The 20,959-nt window shown below is 37.1% G+C and overlaps 2 protein-coding genes across 2 annotated transcripts; one reads left to right on the forward strand and one right to left on the reverse strand.

Moving 5' to 3' along the window:
* The first annotated feature begins 1,356 nt into the window (after positions 1-1,356).
* LOC123315922 (uncharacterized protein K02A2.6-like) lies at positions 1,357-2,253 on the forward strand. Its single transcript, XM_044901828.1, has one exon. The coding sequence runs from the start codon at positions 1,357-1,359 to the stop codon at positions 2,251-2,253; it is 897 nt and encodes a 298-aa protein (XP_044757763.1).
* Positions 2,254-2,593: 340 nt separating this feature from the next.
* On the reverse strand, positions 2,594-7,261 carry LOC123315923. The gene has a single exon (XM_044901829.1). It carries the CDS (start codon positions 7,259-7,261, stop codon positions 2,594-2,596), a length of 4,668 nt encoding a protein of 1,555 aa, XP_044757764.1.
* Positions 7,262-20,959: the final 13,698 nt, after the last annotated feature.

The following is a 20,959-nucleotide window of genomic DNA, read 5'->3' on the forward strand; positions in this document are numbered from 1 at the left end:
ATTTTGAAGCTGCCGATATCACGAATGCATCTAAAAAGAGGGCAATGTTATTGGTACTGGGTGGTACCGCGCTACAAGATATTTTCTACAATCTGCCTGGCGCGAGTGGAGAACCTGGAGATAATACTGATGTGTTCGAGTTGGCTATCAGGAAATTGGACGGATATTTTCTTCCAAAACAAAATAAGACTTACGAAAGGCACATTTTCAGCCACATTAAACAAGAGGAAGGTCACAGTTTTGAAAAAATTTGTGATTAAACTCAGGGAGCAAGCTAATAAATGCAAATTTCACGATCCTGAAGAATATATAATCGATCAAATCATAAGAAAATGCTCATCATCCGAACTGAGAAAAAAAATTTTTACTATGGGAGATGAAGTAACACTGGATAAAGCGATAACTATTTCAAACACTTTGGAGATAGTTAATCATCAACTAGAGAGTTATGAAAAAAATGGTAAAGTACAATCCAGCGAAATCAACGCAATTAAAATGAGGAATACGAATATATATAAATATGCAGGGAATGAATTGAAACAAAACTCAAGTGAGGAACGGATGACTAAGTGTAGCAGATGTGGAACTTTCGCACACGTCAATAAAGGTTTACCGTGTCCGGCGAAGCAAAGAAAGTGTAACGGATGTGGTAAACTGGGCCATTATCAAAAATGTTGCAGAACTAAACCCTATGATCGAAAGAGAAAAATTGGAAAACAAGAAGACCAGAAAAATGATTACAAAAAGCATCGAAAAGACGAAGAAGAAGTGCAATATATACACTCCCTGGCCATATTATTAGACGCATTGATTCGATGCAAAATCTCAATATTGAATTATTAATTTGAATGTATAGGTATGTTACATATACTTCATCTGTAAATGGTTTTCACTATAATATATCATATTCAATAAAAAATATTGATTTATTGATGATTAAACATGAAATTCTAATATTTTGTTGAGCCACCCTGTGTAGCTATGAGAGCTTCATACTATCAATGCAGAATTGTTCGGTTTGCTGCATTCGAGGATAATGATTTCATATATGGATTATCGAAATAACGTCCGAACCTGCAGAATGCAAGACGTCCACTGGAAGACATAGTACTGATTCATACTTAAGTACTAATACTACAACATCAAAAATAAATGCCAAATAGAACAATTTAATGAGAGTCGTAGATAAAACTGACATTCTGTGGAAATGAAATTCAAATATTCTGCTTTTTCCTCGGGCAATACCAGTAAATATAAAAAAAATCCTCAGTGCGTCTAATAAACTGGCCAGGGACTGTATTCAATTTAAATGATGATGCTACTATTAAATGCGAAATGGGAGGCGTGTGTTTAAAAATGCTAATAGACTCGGGCTGCAAATCGAATTTGATCTCGGACGAAACATGGGAGTATTTGAAAGAAAACAATGTTAACTGCTCCAACCAGATTAAAGAACCAAAGAAAATATTCTTGGCCTACGGCAGCACGACGCCATTAAAGGTGAAGGGATCCTTTGAAACATCGATTAAAGTTAACGGAAAAATCACCCACAGTACTGTTTATGTTATAAGCGATGGATCCAGAAATCTTCTGGGTAAGGATACCGCGTTACAATTAGGGGTTTTGAAACTGGGCGACATGGAAGTCGATTCGGTTAAGGAGCTAAAAACCCCGTTTCCGAAGTTTAAAAATATTATCGTTGAGATACCAACAGATCCGTCAGTGAAACCAGTCATGCAACCTTATCGAAGAATACCTATTCCACTAGAAGAAAAGATCCATGAGAAAATTGAGGAGTTGTTAGAAATGGATATAATAGAAGAAGTAAATGGACCATCGAAATGGGTTTCGCCTATTGTGCCTATTCTTAAAGACAATGGTGAAGTACGAGTGTGTGTTGATATGAGGCGTGCAAATGAAGCAATTTTACGAGAAAACCACCCGTTACCATGTATGTGCCATTTACTCCCAAAGATCAAAAGAGCACACTTCTTTTCTAAACTCGACATCAGTAACGCTTTTCACCAAGTGGAACTAGATCCAAACTCCAGACATTTGACAACATTTATTACATCCAAGGGACTTTACAGATATAAAAGGCTGATGTTTGGAATCACCTCCGCTCCAGAACTTTTCCAGAAAATCATAGAGAAAATGTTGATAAAATGCGAAGGAGCTCTCAATTTTATCGATGATATATTGGTATGGGCGATAGCGAAGAAGAGCACGATGCACATTTGTCTAACGTTCTGAAAGTATTGAATGACAATAATGTATTATTGAACAAAGGAAAATGCATATTTAAGGTGCAGAAAATCAGCTTTTTGGGGCACGAACTAACACCAGAAGGAGTCAGGCCATTATCTAAATATATTAAGAGCATTGAAGAGTTCAGGCAACCTAATTCTATTGGAGAATTACAAAGTTTCCTTGGATTGATAAATTATATATGTTCGTCGTCAGAACCGGTCAAATAAAACTGAGGTCCTCTGGTCGTCAGAATATATATAATTAACTTTTAAGAGATAAAAAAATGACATTAACAGAAAACAATTATTATGTTATCAACTGTCGCTGTCATCCAGGGCTAGATTTATATTTTTTCCTCAACATTCTCCACCCCGATGACAGCAATTTTAACTGCTGGTCTTCTTAAAACTCCTCGATTGGTCTTGATTTCCGCTGATCGGATTTGCCCATCTTTTCCCGGAAATACCTGAATGATTCTACCCATTGGCCAAGAATTTCTAGGTAAGTCATCGTCACATATTATAACGAGGTCGTCGATTTTGAGAGGTCTCGCTTTCAGGAACCATTTTGAGCGCTTAGTCAAGGTAGGTAAATATTCTTTCAACCAACGTCGCCAAAAGTGATCTGCCATGAGTCCAACTTTTCTCCATTGTTTTCTGGAAAATATATCGTCTTCCTGAAAATTTGTAGATAGGAACAAATAAAAATTGCCTCCCAATAAAAAATGGTTGGGAGTTAATGGTGCTCCATCAGTTGCGTCCAAAGAAATGGGAGTAAGCGGTCTAGAATTGACGATATTTTCTACATAAGAAAGGAGTGTCTGTAGTGTTTCATCTTTAGGATATTGTGAAGTAAGTACTGCGCTCAAGCCTTTCTTGACAGATCTAATCAACCTCTCCCAGCAACCTCCCATGTGTGGTGTTCGTGCTGGATTGAAATTCCACTTGATACCTTCTTCCATATGAATAAGGGTCTTCTGAATTTTTTGATGATCCAAATGTTTCACTTGTTGCTGTAACTCTCTATTAGTACCTATAAAGTTTGTACCACAATCAGAGAAGATTTCTCGTGGACAAGGTCTGCGGCTGGTGAATCTTTGTATGGCCATTATACAACTGTCTGTTGTTAGCGAATGAGCGACTTCAATGTGAATAGCTCTGACAGACATGCAAGTGAATAATAAACACCAACGTTTTTCATGTCTTCGTCCTACAGCAACTTCGATGGGTCCGAAGAAATCCATTCCTGTGTAAAAGAAAGGATATGGAGGTTTCGTCACTCTACACTGGGGTAATGGTCCCATTTCTGGCACTTCAGGTTTAGAATCTCGTCTCTTACACCAAAGACAAGTATTTTTTACTTTCTTGACAATTGTTTTAATCTTAAAGATCCAAAATTTTTTTCTTAGTTCCATTATAACAGATTCTGTTCCTTGATGTAAAAATCGTTTATGCACATGTTGTACCAACAATCTTACTGCTTTACAATCATCTAGGATTACAGGAAATTTCGTCATTCGGTCAATTTCAGAAGATGCTTCCAAATGACTCCTCATCTTAATTATTCCATCTTCATCAAGGAAAGGTGACAATGGAAACAGTTTGCTTGATTTTTTCAAGGCTTTTTTACTCTGCAGGTGCTTCACTTCTTCTGGAAATAGGAGAAACTGTATTGCAATTAGAGTCATTTTTTCTGCCTCTTCAATTTCTTCTAAGGTGAGTTCAGGCACATCCAATGATCTATTCAGTGTATTTCGAACTTTTTTATGACTTTTCAAGTTCCTTGTGAAACGAATAATCCAAGCAGTGCATCTAAGATATTTCAACCAGGATGAGAATCTGTTAATATATGAATTCGGAATAATCCAGATGCAATTCTCCATATGAACATTCACATACTCCTTCTTCAGTTCTAAATCAGACTTATGATTCAAAAATATAGGAGGTTGGTCTGGCCATTCGGATTTACAGTTTTTCAAGAATGGTGGACCTTCTAACCATAATGAATTCAATGTTAGAAATTTTTTCTTGCAGAAACGAGTCGCTAGGTCGGCAGGATTCAAGTCAGTGGATATCCATTTCCACTCTTCGGGTCTTGTGAGATCATGGATTTCTGTGATTCTGTTCGCTACAAATTGTTTATATTTTTTGGAGTCGGATTTTATCCAATGAAGAACAGACTGGGAATCAGACCAAAACATTCTTCCTTTTATTTCTACTTCCAGGGAATTTTGAACTGCTTCAGCAAGCCGAGATCCAAGCACAGCTGCCTGAAGTTCCAGACGTGGTATTGAAATTCCTTTGAGGGGGGCAACGCGATTTTTCGATATAATTAGGGAAACTGAGATTATTGGACCATTTTCGTTTCTCAAATAGACTGCTGCTGAATAGGCTTCTTCACTGGCATCAACGAATATGTGGAGTTCCGTAGATCCATAACTGCTTGAGAGTGGTAAATAACACCTTGAAATTTTGAACGTCTTCACATTATTTAGTAACTGGAGCCAGATTTCCCATTTCGCTTGAAGATCTCTTGGTAGACGTTCATCCCAGGTAATATTTGAACGCCAAATATTTTGTAATAAAATTCTGCCAGCCACTAATATTGGTGATACAAGTCCTAGTGGGTCGAAGATACTCATCACAACTCTCAATATCTCTCTCTTTGTTGGACTTTTTAAATGAATATTTTCAAATTTCGATTCATTAACTCGAAAAATAAACGTATCTGCTTTCGCGTCCCACCACATTCCTAAAATCCTCTCTGTAGCGAGGCCATCATCTGAATTCAACTGTTTGTCACTGTGGGCTTTGAGATCTTCAGGGATATTGTCTAAAACTTCTTTCGAATTACTGATCCAATTACATATAACAAATCCACCTGCTTTATGAATTTCAATTACTTGCTGAATTCTGTTAATAGCATCATCAATTGTTTCACAGCAGTCTAAATGGTCGTCCATGTATTCCTTGGTACAAATTGCTTTACTAGCTTCAGGATATTGATCTTCAAATCTTCTGGAATTCAATTTCACCACATAAAGGGCAGTCGATGGTGAACAAGTTGCTCCAAAAGTCATTGCTTTCATGATGTAGGTGTCTGGTTTTCTATGCCTCTCCATTCCACGCCAAAGAAATCTTTGAGAATCGACATCTTCTGTTTTTATGTTAATTTGATGAAACATTTCTTTTATGTCTCCAACAAAGGCGATGGCATGCTGTCTAAATTTCATGAGGACCGCTGGTAGTGAATTCAAGAGATCGGGTCCAGTTAGTAAAGCATCGTTCAAGGATACTCCATGACTTTTTGCTGCAGCGTCGAACACTAAACGCAATTTTCCAGGTTTATTTGGATTCCGCACTCCAAAGTGTGGCAAATAATAAGTTTTATTGTGTGTTTGGGCTGCTTCTTCTACACTTAATTTCTTGACGTAATTTTTGTTTAAATATTCATCTATTTTTCGACAGTATTCTTCCGCTAATATTGGGTCTCGATCTAATTTACGTTCTATTCCATGAAGTCGACTTAGAGCGTTGTTATAACTGGGAGGAAATCTGAAGTTTTCTGTGGCCCATAACAGTCCAGATTCATAACGTTCTCCTGTATAGGCAGTTGTTTCTTCTAAAATTTTTAGTGCCTTTTCCTCCTTCGGTGATAATGAAGTTTCGTAATTCGGCTTTGTAATTCCATAGTTATCAAGCTTAAATGAATCTTTGACCAACCGATGTAAATCATCTTCAGATTCTTGATAACAAAAGAAATTGAAATTTGAATTGTCGAGAATATCCTTTTTGCATGTAAATTTTCCGTGAACAATCCATCCAAGTTTAGTCCAGCTTAAAAGTGGTGAATTTGGTGGACCTTCATAAATCTTTCTAGGCATTATGAGATGGTAGTTATCTTGTCCCAATAAAATAGTTGGCCTAACGTCGTTCTTGAAAAATAAGTTTTGCGGACAAATAGACAGATGAGACCATTCATTTTTCATCTTCGAGTAATCGAAATTCTGACTTGGCAGACTGAAACCAGTCATAGTTCGAACGTCATCGATTTCATATTCTTCGTTTTCGTAAAGTCCCCTTATTTTCAGTTTCACTCGACGAGAATTTTGATCTTTATGACTTGTTGAATTTGTCCAGCAAATGTTCAATGGATCTTCCTTTCCATTTAATCCCAGATATTCTGCAAGGTTGTCTTCGATTAGAGAAACAGTAGATCCGTCGTCAAGCAAGGCATATGTTTCGATTGAATTTTTCTCTCCGGATAAAACAACTGGACAAATCCGAAGCAAAACTTTTTCATTATAACTAGGAGTCGTTGAACAAAATGATGGTTGGCTATTCGGACCCTCGATTTGTGCTTCTGAATCTTGTTTATGTAGGACATGATGATGGAATTTTGTGCAATTGTTAATTCCACATTTTGTCCTCCTCTTACAAGATTTAATTTGGTGTCGTCTAAAACAAGAGAAACACAACTTCTTCTTTGTAATCAATTCCCATCGACTGTCGATACTTCTTTCTAAAATCTCTTTACATTTTGAAGTTTGATGATTTTGACTACAAATTTGGCATTTTGGTGTTACTTGCGTTAGAACATGTCTATTGTTGGAGTTTCTTAGTTCTTTGGGGCTGAAGTTTTCTTGTCGTCTCCTGTCATCTGCTTTGGGTTGTAAAAATATACTCAGAATTTTAGCTTGATGTTGGATCCACGAAGAAAATATATCTAAAGTAGGCATTCCAATATTATTCATTCCAGACAGATGGACTGCCCAATTGTACTTCAAATGAGTGGGTAATTTATTGAGAAGCTCCCTCAATACTTGTGGATTACTCAGATAGATCTCCATGTTGAGATTTTTTGCTGTAGCGCTGAAATTTTGAATTTCAGTGGCGAATTTGATGAAACTGGCTTGGTCATCTTCTTTCAAATTTGGCAGGAAACGAATTTTTCTGAGAATTGTCTCTATTATGAATTCTGGTCGCCCAAATCTCATCGCTAAGGTTTCCATAATAGAATGTGTATTTTCGAACGATATCAACAGCGGTCGAACAGCCTCGAGAGCTTCCCCTTTGAGACATTTTTGAAGTCTGGATAGATTTTCTTCCTCACTATAATTATTCTTTGTTCTCTCGAATACGGTTTTGAAAATAGGCCATTCTTCAGATTTCCCATTGAAATATGGTAAATCTTAGGAAGAGTTATTACGTATGGAATTTTCCAGTACACCAGATAGTACATTAACTCCGTCTGCTATGGTCTGCGTTAGTAGTGCTATGTTTTCGCTAGAGTTATTAGTTTGATGAACAGGATTTTCTTCATACAACCATTCCTTTACTTTTTGTACTGGACATATTTTTTCTGATGTTACAACAGATTTTTTACTTGAACATGATGTGTCTGATGCTTCTGATAATTTAGCTTTTTCCAATTCAAGGGTTTTTCTGACTATTTCTCTCATTGAATCTATTTCTTTCTCTTTCATTTGTAGAAGTAATTCTGCCTTTTGTTTTTCTAAAACCATTAAATCCTTCTGGGTCTGTAGCTCAACTTCTAAAATAAGTATTCTTGATTTGGAAGAATTACTTGTCCTGGTATTGTGTGATTTGTCATCGGATTTGTCTTTAGTGTCACAATTTTCTTCCTGAGTTTCAGAGTGTCGGGGGTAATGTCTGTCGGACTGCATTCTACTTGAAGCTTTATCGTCGTCTTCTCTATACGTTATCTCCTCAGTAGAAATGCGGGTTACCTTTTTACTCTGACTTGGAAATCGTATCGGAGGTTGACCTTTATTATTTCGTTCGCTCCTCCTCAGATTATAACAATAACAATAACAATAAATTTATTCTCAGAATCCAGAATACAAAGAAATGAGAAACCGTCAAACAAAGAGAAAACTAGAATTACATTTCAAAATTCCTATAATCATATTTCAAAAACTCTAATACTGAATAAGGTTCAATATTGACGATCAAGTTGGTGAGTTTTTTCTTGAATCTTCTGAAATCCATTATATCTAATATGGCTTTGGGGACACTATTATACAATCTGATACATACATATTTGGTGTTTCTTTCTGTTAGAGTCAGATTATGTTGTGGAAAGTGATAAGGAACTGTTCGCCTGGTATTATTATTATTTTTGAAATTTTCAAAGTAATGGGGATTTTTTCTGGTAAAAAGAATACTCTCCATAATGAAGAGTCCGTAGAAAGTAAGAATTCCATTCCTTCTGAAATGGCCCCTACACGTTTCTCTATATTTTAATCCTATCATGGCTCTCAAAGCCGATTTCTGAAGTACAAATAATTTACTGGCATCAGAACTGCCACCCCAAATCACGATTCCATACCGAAGCAAAGAATCGAAACTTGCAAAGTATATGGACCTCAAAAGATTCACATCCACCCGTCGAGATAATACTCTTATCATGTAAAGAGCACTATTCAGTTTTTTACCAAGTTGTAGAACATGTTCACACCAATTCAATTGATCGTCCACATGAACTCCCAAGAACTTTGTGGACTGTGCTATCTTAACTGATGTATTGTTGAAGTCTATTTTTTCCGGAAAATTCAATTTGGATCTATTAGTTTTAAACATGACGCACTCTGTTTTTTCAATATTTAAATTTAGGTCATTCCCAATACACCAATTTTTAATCAATTCGAAGACAACCTGCGTTCGCTCGATACCTGACTGGAGATCCCTATCTTTCACAAGAGCATTTGCGTCGTCCACGAACAGCAAAATAGTGACAACATTCAGGACAAAAGATGATATAGCCGAAGGTAAATCATTTATAAATACTATAAAGAGAAGGGGCCCAAGAATACTACCCTGAGGTACACCCACATTCAGAATTTTGTCATTAGACGTGTGAACTCCAGCGCCAATGGTAACGGACACCCTTTGAGTTCTATTGCTCAAGTAACTACGTATCAACTTAAGCTGGCTGTCTCGAATACCATAGAGTTCCAATTTATTCAACAGTTTTATGTGATTTACGGAATCGAAGGCCTTAGACAGGTCGAGATAAAGTCCGATAGGCACCTCACTCTGTTCAAGTGCTTGAATAATTGCAGATGTTAATTCATAGAGAGCTGTGGTGGTGCTTCTACCGCTCAAGAAGCCATGTTGATTTGGCGAAAATATCCTGAACTTATGAAAAAAATTTAATAAGCGGTTGACCAATACTTTTTCGAAAACTTTACTAAATGTTGTCAGCAAACTGATAGGACGGTAATTATGAACATCATTAACATCTCCTTTTTTATGAAGAGGTTTTATAACAGCCAGCTTAAGTGCCGATGGAAATAAACCTTCTGTAAAAGCTCTGTTGATAATGTTAGACAGAGGTTTAGCGATTATATGGATCGATTTCTTGATGACTGTGATAGGAATTTCATCATAACCACAGGAGTTTTTACTTTTCATTTTGGCTACAATATCCATCAATTCCGCCTCGGTGACAGGAAAGTAATAAAAAGATTTGTCATTTCGACTGATACCAAATGTAATGTCCGATATATTCGAATTATTGGAATGCTCTGAACGTGGGCCTGCGAAATACTGACTAAATTCATTGACAAGTTTTTGTGGGTCTCCAACATGACCAAAGACATCTTCTTTGGACGTATTTTTACCGGTTAGTCTACCCAGTATGCTCCAAGATGTTTTGCACTTATTTTTACTTGTTGAAATTAATTTTCTGAAGTAGTCTTGATTCATTCTCTTCAATTCCCTATCATAACGACGTTTTACTTCTCTGTATTGACCTTTAAAATTTGAATTATTTTCTGACATTACAAATAAAGTATTCAATAATTCACGGAGTTTTTGAACCGGGGGTGTAATTGGAATATTAAATTTGTTGTAGTTTTTAACAGAAATAAATGGAAATGAGCCATCAAATATTCGTTTATATGTTGTGCTACTCCAAATATTAGTCAATAATCACACGTCTTAGCACAAAATAGTTTTATTTATTTTCTCCAAATTCAATCCAACACTTCATATCTAAATCTCAAAAACCCCGTAACTATATCAACTACAAAAACTCAAATCTCCTTCATTAATATTCCTGCCGACCATAGAAACTTTGCTGCCGACACGTTCCACTCATACTTCAGCTTGTACAGTGCCACATTCCCTCCATTTTTTTCAACTTCAGTAACGGCAGCTTTCCTGATACTTTAGATATTTCCTTCTCTGGTTCACTTTCGTTGATAAGCTTCGGAGATAAGGGATGTGTAATGGGATTTGGCGATTCTGACCTAAGATCTGGTTTGTTTCTGGAAATATCAGTTTCATCGCACCCCTGTATTGGTTCGGGGAGTTTCTTCAAGTGGCTAACGTGTCTTTTTACTATCTGGCCATCTTCACTTGAAAGGGTTACTTCATTTCCCTTTCTTTCCACTACAGTGAACTCTTCGTTATTGAATCTCGGTATCAGTTTGTTGGGAATTATCATATTCTTCGCTAACACTTTGTCACCTTGTTTTATTTCGATTATTTTTGCTCGTCTTGATGAATCTTCCTTTTCCTTTCCTTTTTGTTTATTTACCATGTCATTTTCGCGCGCTTCTTCGTCTACCGGCTCAACAACTAGATCTGCCATAGATGGGATTTTGTCACGAATGATTCTGTTGAACATCAGTTCTGATGGTGATTTACCGGTGGTTCCATGTGGCGTTACATTATACATCATTGTAAATTTTTGAAGTTCCGTTTTAAAATTTTGTTTATTTGCCTGAGCTATTTGTAATCTCTTTAATATAGCCCTATTCATGTTTTCTACCTCGCCGTTTGCTTGAGGCCAATATGGTGGTGTGTGGATCAATTCAATATTATTGTGTGAACAATAATTCTTGAACTCTTGACTGGCAAATTGGGGTCCGTTGTCCGCTCTAATAGATCTTGGTATTCCTAGGCGACAAAATATCTCTGACAAGTGATTTATAATGACAGCGGAGGTAGTCGTTCTGAGAAATTTTATTTCTTGGTACCTTGAATAGTAGTCTATTATGACCAAGAGTTGATCTTGATTTGGCAAGGGTCCCATAAGATCTATTGCTACACATTGCCACGGCCCTTCCGGGAATTTATGCCTTTTCATCGGTGGTGGTTTATCCGGAATTGTAACTAATAAGCAGCCTCTACAATTTTTTACAAATTTCTCGACTTCTCTGTCCATAAATGGCCACCAAACCTTAGCTCTCAGTCTCCTTTTCATCACCGTCTCTCCCGGATGCCCCTCGTGGGCTAATTGTAATACCTCGGCTTTCAACGAATCAGGTATAACTAGTCTACTTCCTCGCAGAATTACTGATCCTATTGTCATCAGCTCTTGGCGAAAGGGGTAAAGAGCATTTTTGTCTGCAATTTCCCAACAATCATCCTTGATCTTTTTTACTGCATCAGATATTTTCCGATCATGTTGACTCTCACTTATAATTTTGCTAATATTCATAGCTGCTGGTGAGTCAATTTCAAGCAGGGCACGGACGTGATATTCGTTTTCCTTGTCGAACGATGGCTCTTCATCGAGTTGGCATAATCTTGATAATGAATCGGCTATATTTAGTTTCCCCGATTGGTAGATAACTCTGAATTTGTAAGCCTGTAGCCTGAGAACCCATCTTTCGATTCGAGCTGGTGGCTTCGATGATGGTTTGAAAATTGCCTCTAAAGGCTTGTGGTCCGTAACTAATTCAAATTCCAAACCCGCTAGATAATAATGGAAACGCTCCACGGCCCAGACGAGAGCTAAGCTTTCTTTTTCCGTTTGCGAATAGCGTTTTTCTGTAGCCGAAAGACTTTTACTAGCGAACGATATAACTTGTGGTGTTCTTTGTTCATTAAACTGTAAAAGTACAGCTCCCAGTGCCACAGGGCTAGCATCTGCTACTAGACGGGTTCTCAGCTGAGGATCAAAGTATGATAATATCGGTAGAGTCGCCAGCGATTTTTTTAGTTTGTTAAAACTTTCTTGCTGGACTTGACACCATTCAAACTTCTGGTTTTCTCTAATCAGCCTCCGGAGTGGTTCCGTTGTGGTTCCCAGATCTGGTATGAACTTCCCTAGATAGGTGACGAGTCCAAGAAAGCTTCTTGTTTCTTCTTTTGTAGTCGGTGGTCGGAACTGCAATATTGTTTTTATTTTCGCATGGTCTGCTTCGATTCCTTTGTCGGAGAGCTTGTGGCCGAGAAAATAAAGCTCCTTGACCTTTTTTATACATTTCTCTTCGTTTAGGAGAACATTGTTTACCTTGAATACCTCTAGTACGTTATTCAGGCAGTAATCATGTTCTTTTTCTGTTTTTCCATAAATAATTACATCATCAATATAATTTAAACAGTTATTGCACGATGCAAGCATTTCTTCAAAAACTCTCTGAAAAATTTCCGGTGCCGAGTTGACTCCAAACATTAATCGTTTGTAGCGAAACATACCTTTGTGGGTAATGAAAGTAGTAATAGGGCGGCTTTCCTCATCAAGTTCAAGTTGGTGGTATGCATTGGCTAAATCAAGTCGAGAGAAAAACTTTGCTCCCCGGAGTTTAGTCATGAAAGAGTCGAAAGTTGGAATTGGGTAATTCTCCCTCAGAATTGCTTCATTGGCACGGCGCATATCCACACAAATGCGGATGTCATCGTTGGGTTTCAAAACCACTACTATGGGTGAGATCCATGCACTTGGTTCAGTAACTTTCTCTATGATATCAGACAAAAGTGCTTCTTTTAGTTTTCTCTCTACTTTAGCCTCTAAAGTAATTGGGACTCTTCTGACTGGTTGTTTAACAGGTTTGATTTGAGAATTGATTGTCAATTTGACTTTGATATTTTTAATCTTAGGGAACGATTTTATTTCCTCGATGTGGTTAATGTTCAAGCCTAATTTCAGGATACCTAATCGTTTTGCGACATCTTTACCTAGAATCGAGATGTCTCCCTGTTCTACAACATAAAAGTTTGTAATTATTTCGGGCTTACCCTGTAAACTCACTGTTGTTTCGAACGTGTGACTGACGTCCAGAGGTTCTCCCGCTGCGTATCCTCTGAGGGAATGTTGGGATTGAGGGTTGATGTCCCATGTTACAGCTTTCATTTTCTTTAACGATTGCCAGTCACCACCATTTATTATATTCACTTTCGAGCCTGAATCTATCAATACGGTGATAGGTACACCTCCTATGTTGCATTCTATAAGGTCATCATTCTGGTCTTCTGGACATATACCTGACACCTTGAAGCATTGGAAATTTCTAATGCCAACTGTCCCTTCCATTTCTGTTTCTTCTTCCTCTATACGGTTAACCCTAGAACTTACTCTCCTTCGTTTGTTTTTAGGTTCATGTGAAGAATTTCTGTTATAAGAAAACCGTTTTCTTTGTAGGTCGGTTCTGCATAGAAATGCATAGTGGCCTACAAACCCGCATTTATTACATTTGGAATTTTTAGCAGGGCATTCTTTTGAAGGTACAGAATGGTTGCGTTTTCCACATCTTGTACAGTGAGTACCACGGTCGTTGTTGAAGGGTTCAATTTTGTTGACACCGAATGATGTACTAGGTCCCGTGTCAGCTAAATCCATAGCTTTAGACTGACTACCAATTTGTTCGTGAATTTGGCATAGGTTGAGTACTTCATCTAGTGATCTTTCTTTTTCCAGCAGTTTCTTCTTCAAATCTAGAGGTGCCCAACTATCAATTATCTTGTCTTTAATATTTATTTCATTCGATTCTTGTGCCGAATTTCCAAATGAACACTTGCTCGCTTGGTTCCTGATTTTAAGAACAAATTTACTAAAGTTTTCATTTTGTTCAGGTTTGATGTTTCTGAATATGTGCCGTTCGAAAGTTGAGTTCTGTTTTGGTGAAAAATAATCGGTCAGTTTTTCAACAAGGGTTTTGAAAACGTCGTTATTTATGTCTTTATCGAAGATTTCTAATGCTCCTGGAAGATTATATGCTACTTCTTGAAGCTGCGATCCTCCAAGATGTAGAAGTTTGTTCCTTTTCTTAACAATATTTGTTATATCCTCTGAAGCTAGATATAATTCCAAAGAACGTAACCATTTTTCCCATTCTCCCCTGATCAAAGCCTTGTCGAGGTTATCGCAGAGAAAGGGTTTTATATTGTTGTCTGTCATGATCAGTAAACTTTTTCGACTCTTCTGAGCTCGTTGTCTTGGACTGCCCTGAAATAGGGTAACAGTTTGATTAATTCTGTTATTTTCTTAAACTGCCCTGTAAACCAGGGTAACAGTTATTTATGGACTGCCTGTAGAAACAGGTAACAGTTCACATTTTTTTCAACTGCCCTGTGATAGGGTAACAGTTTCTTTTCTGAACTGCCCTTCGAAAGGGTAACAGTTATTTCTGTTGAACTGCCCTTCGAAAGGGTAACAGTTATTTCTGTTGAACTGCCCTTCGAAAGGGTAACAGTTATTTCTGTTGAACTGCCCTCCAAGAGGGTAACAGTTATTTCTTTATTAGTCATGACTAATTTTATAATGCATTATAAAATCGTATCGATAGAATTGTTAGCACTTGGGAAGGATTAAATGTCACGAATGTCAGTATCCGACTCACCTTGTTCAGAAATCAACGTCCTGCGGGTAAAATTACCACTTCTCGTCGCCAATTGTGCTACTCCAAATATTAGTCAATAATCACACGTCTTAGCACAAAATAGTTTTATTTATTTTCTCCAAATTCAATCCAACACTTCATATCTAAATCTCAAAAACCCCGTAACTATATCAACTACAAAAACTCAAATCTCCTTCATTAATATTCCTGCCGACCATAGAAACTTTGCTGCCGACACGTTCCACTCATACTTCAGCTTGTACAGTGCCACATATGTCTCATGGAATCTATCCCACAGAAGATCCACACAAGTGACAGAATCAGTTGAAAAAATGTTCCAGTCCACTTGAGACAAGGACATCAGAAACACCTCAGTAGTAGACTCATTCATTAGGCGAATATCTTTCTTGTTAATAACATCATCGAAAGATACAAAACTGAACAATTGCACTCTGTGATCAGAAATATGTTGTTCGAAAACACTTGCCGAAGTATCATTTTCGATATTGGTTATAATATTATCGATATATGTCGAAGATGTTGGTGTTACCCTAGTAGGTTCGGTAATCATACATTTTGCATTGAAACCTTCAACAAGTGATATGAACCTCTCTGCTAACAAATTTTTTGAAAGAATATCGATGTTGAAGTCTCCAGTTATCACAAAAGAACATCGTTCCCTTGTTAATTTCATAAAAATGTTATGCATCTTCTCAAAAAACGTATCTAAATCCAGTTTGTTAAAACAGCTGGGGCGATATATGCAAATGATAATTATTTTTTTACTATCGATAAGACATTCAACAGCTGAACATTCGATTACAAATGGAACTGAAGACTTAAGATCAGATCGTTCTTTACAAGTGATCCCACTCCTACAATATATGGCGCAGCCGCCGTGTTTACCTGTTTCTCGCGTGAAAAAGGAAATCAAATTATAGTTCACAAATTTGTAGTTCAGAAGTTCACATTCACTTTTCCAATGTTCTGTGATCGTGACAAATGACACATCAAGTTCATTTATAAACAGTTCCAACTGATTGAAACAATTTCCTATCGACTGAACATTTTGATGAACGATGCTATAACGCTTCTTTACTCGTTGATTTTGCTCTTCATCAGACGAAATAAAAAAGGATTAAGTCTTACTCCTTCCGGCCAAATTTCAGGGTTCCTCAGGGCTTCAAAAAGATGATCAGGTACCATTATCTTGAATGAGGAATATTCCTCTGGTCTATTCGATTTCATTCTGGAACATTTTACATCCTTAATTCCATTTTTCTCGAGGTGACCAACAATGACACTCTCCTCCATATTCGGGTGCAAATTACATACATGTAAATATTTAAATTTAGGTGCTGATTTTATTGCTATGTTGTCATTTTTGCAAGTACCCAAAATGGGATTGCTACGATGACGTCTTTTTCGTTTTTCAACTACAGTAAAACCTTCGTTATCAGTTGTTTTTGCTATCTTGTTGGCTGACTGAACATTATTCATACACGAGTTTCGGCACCAAATGTTCGTCGTCAGAACCGGTCAAATAAAACTGAGGTCCTCTGGTCGTCAGAATATATATAATTAACTTTTAAGAGATAAAAAAATGACATTAACAGAAAACAATTATTATGTTATCAACTGTCGCTGTCATCCAGGGCTAGATTTATATTTTTTCCTCAACAATATAAATAAATGGATACCCAACATGGCCACCATCACGGAGCCGCTTAAAGAGATCCTAAGGAAAAAATTAGGAAAAAACGCTAGTATCAAAGACCACTGGAAACAAAGACAGCATGAGTCATTTCTGCAGTTGAAAAACGCACTATCAAAGATTGAGACCTTAGGATATTATGACGTGAACGATAAAATCCAAGTGATAGCGGACGCCAGCCCTGTAGGATTAGGAGCGGTCTTGGTACAAACAGACAACAAAGGACCAAGAATCATAGCGTACGGAAATAGGACTCTGAATGACTGCGAAAGAAAATATAGCCAAACTGAGAAAGAGGCCCTCGCTCTAGTTTGGGCAATCGAACATTTCAATACCTTTTTATTCGGAAAAGAGTTCGAATTGATAACAGACCATAAACCTCTGGAATTTATATTTAGTCCCAGGTCAAAACCATGTGCACGTATCGAAAGATGGGTTTTAAGGCTTCAATCATACCGTTACAAAATAAAGTACAAACCAGGAAAGACGAACATAGCAGATTCCTTGTCACGTTTATGTGATTATTCCGATCAACCAGATAAATTATCAACTAAGGACCATGTGTATCAAATAGTTGAGCACGCAAGACCTCACGCAACCTCGATGCAACAGATAGTAAAAGAATCAGAGGCAGATACTGAAATCATGAAGGTGAAAGAAGGCCTTCACAGAGACCACTTTGATGAATCCATCAAAAATTATAAAATATTTTCTAATGAATTATGTTTTCATGAGAATATCTTACTGAGAGGTAATAAGATTGTCATTCCACGAAATCTGAGGAAACAAGTACTAGATGCGGCTCTCGAAGGCCACCCAGGAATCGTGGGGATGAAAGGAAGACTGCGGTCTAAAGTCTGGTGGCCCAGAATAGATAAGGATGAAACTATAGTTAAGGCTTGCAAGGGATGTACTTTGGTTGGCCTACCCAATCATCCTGCTCCAATGAAGCGTCGTGAGCTTCCGTCTGAGCCATGGGTGGATGTCACTATGGATCTTCTGGGGCCATTACCGAACGGGATTTACCTTCTAGTAATAGTCGATTATTACAGTCGATACAAAGAAGTAAAGATTATGAAAACTATAACAAGCGCACAAATAATCATTATTTTGAAAGAATTGTTTAGTCGCCTTGGCTATCCGCGATCAATGACTGCTGATAATGGCCGGCAGTTTGTGAGTGAAGAGATTAAATCATTTTGTCAGGAATGCAATATTATATATAATTCAATACTGCACCGTACTGGCCACAGATGAACGGAGAAGTCGAACGCCAGAATAGGGACATTGTTAAGCGCCTCAAGATAAGTTCAATAGAGAAGAAAAATATCAAAGACACGCTATATGAATATCTAATGATGTACAATTCTACTCCTCACTCTGTAACGGGAAAGTCACCGTCAGAACTCTTTTTCAAACGAAAGAATAGGGATAAAATACCCATGTTAGGAGATATACACGATCCGGAGGATGATCATGAAGTGAGAGATAGAGATAGATTATTAAAGGAAAAGGGGAAAGAATATGGGGATAAGAAGAGATGTGCAGAAAAACCTGATATGGTGGAAGGCGACAAGGTATACGTGAAAGGAATGAACAGATTGAACAAACTCGATCCGACATTCACTCCCACACCACATACAGTGCAGAAAACGTCAAGTGGAGACATAACTATCAGGAATGATGAAACCGGTCAGGAATTAAGAAGAAACGTAGTACACCTTAAGAGAGTGGAGAGTCAATGGAAAACAGTAAATGCGGAGACCACAACGGATGACATCAAAAACTGTGATCCTCAATGAATGAATATAATTATAAGGAAGGAAATTTAAAGCTTCTAAATATTGTTGAGTGTTATATCATATATTATTATTAGTATTGAAATTGTTAATGAGTTGGATAAATAAATTTAATAAAAAGGAAGGGATGTAGTGTTTGTGTCTGTTCAGTGGATGCCCACATTGTCTCATGTACACCAGTGAATGCGCCGGCTGTTGATTAGTCAGTCGTTTGATAACGCTTATCGAGATTGGACGGGCGTACTTACTGGTGGTGAGCCAGTGATATTGTACATACAAAGGTACTTTACATAAAGAAAACACACTAATCCAATTTTTATAAAATTCTCTTGGCGATCGATTTCGACATTTATGCCATCATCAGGCCAGCTGAAACACACATAAACATATATTCAAACAAAAATTGCATGGAGAAGTTGTTCGATATGACATCACAATTTACAAGTCATCAGGGAAAACGTGAGTGACCTCGAACATGGACCTACCGTAAAAATATGAAGAACCGTTGTAATAAGAGTCATACGGCTATCATAAAAAAAGTTTCATCAAAATCCGCTATTTGATGTCAATTTATCCTTCAAGAAATACCAGACCATCACTCTTCAATTTCAACAGAACAGCGTGTGAATCGCAATATAAGTATTTAAATATATGCGGAAAAATCTGAAATGTCATTTAGAAGGTGAATATTATCCTTGTTTTTGAGGATCTTGTATATACCACTACGATATTCACTACTAAGTTTAGATTTGTTAATAATTAAAATGTTCTCTAGGGTTGGATGTCGTTTGTTGACAACATAGACATATAGACATGGACTGTGCCTTCCCTTTCTATCTATGCATGAAATACAGTCAAAAAAAGTGACAGAGAGAAACGCACGTCGGGAATGCAGTTGTCTTTTTCTAGAATTTTGATTGGTCTACACTCACCTCTTTGTGAACAAAAAAGGGACAGGTAAATTCCCGACGATCATTTCTCTCTTTCTATAAAAAAAGCCAATTTCATGCTGACATTGCTCAGTCCATGTCTCTATGTCTATGGTTGATAATTAGATAATCATGTTTTCTCAGAGTGGAATTCAGTCTATCATTGAATTCTCTAAGGAATGGTATGGAAATGTAATTTTGTCTGATACAAATGTGGGGGTAAATTTTTTTGAGCAGTATTTTCTTCTTATAGATCTCAAAATACCTTCAACATAACATCTGGGAAAGTCATTAGATTCAGCGATCTTAAATATTGTCATTAATTCTCTGTCAAAATCGTCCAAGTGAATGGGAATGTTTCCACTAAGTATCAGAACAACCTTGGTGTCCCACAGGGTTCAATTCTGGGACCACTTATTTTTCTTTTGTTCATCAACGACTTGCTTCATTACTTGGTTGATTACCTTATCGAGTGCATTTTGATTCTGTTCGCAGATGACACCTCACTGGCTATCAAAGGTGGTCGCCTAGTCGAATTAAGATCCAGATGTGAGCTAGTAATCCATCTCTTCAATGAATGGTGTCGAAGTAATTCACTCATCGCGAACGTGAACAAGACTCAAATAATCAAGTTTCGCTTGCGAGGGTCGACACCAGTTTTTCCATTGGTTGTCGAGACTCGTGAGGGCGCTTTAACGTCTGTTGAATGTGTCAAATTTCTTGGGTTGCATGGGACGAGTTTTTGAGATGGAATTACCATATCGAACATCTGTCCAAAAAATTGAACCTATCTTTCTTTGCCATTCATCGTCTCAAAGGTTCACTACCGTTGGATGCATTAATAAATATCTACTACGGTATGGTAAATTGTCACCTCAGCTATAATGTAGTCTTGTGGGGCGCATCTTCTGGTACCGATCGAATTTTCATTGCTCAAAAGAAAATCATTCGGTTGATTTTTGGTTTGGGCTCTCAGGAGTCTTGTAGATCGACATTCAAGAATTATGGAATTCTCACATTTCCATGTGTTTACATTTTGAATTGTCTCCTGCATGTAAAACATAACATCCGTAACTTAACGAAGTGTTCTGACTTTCATCAATACCAGACACGACACAATAGTATTCTATGCATACCACAGCATAGCACTAGTAAATTTGAATCATCACCTACTTTTGTGGGAATCCAGCTATACAATAATATTCCGAAAGAGCTGAAAACATTGGATACCAAATGTTTCAAAAAAAAGATCAGATCTTTATTGATCAATAAATGCTTTTACAGCACCCAGGAGTTTCTTTGTGACTCATTGAATTGATTTATGTTTCATTTATCTTTGTGGTCTTGTTACTTGCATTTAAGTGTTTATATCGCATTTTTCTTTTTGCTTATGTAGACTTGTCCTATACATTATTCTATGTCCAAAGGATGAATAAAGAATTGAATTGAACTATTTTGCGCTTTTTCTATGGTGAATTTAATTTTAAATTTTACATTTAATGTGTTGAAGAAAACTCTTAATTCTTCTTCAGTTCCGGCCCATACGCAAAAAACATCATCGACGTATCTCTTCCATAGTATTATATATTGAGCCAAAGGTAGAAGCATAATCAATTTTTCTCCAAAGCTAAGATAAATTTCTGACATTGGGCCACTAAAGAAGAATTAAGAG

The sequence above is a fragment of the Coccinella septempunctata genome, chromosome 6 (assembly GCF_907165205.1).
Source record: "Coccinella septempunctata chromosome 6, icCocSept1.1, whole genome shotgun sequence".
NCBI lineage: Eukaryota > Metazoa > Arthropoda > Insecta > Coleoptera > Coccinellidae > Coccinella > Coccinella septempunctata.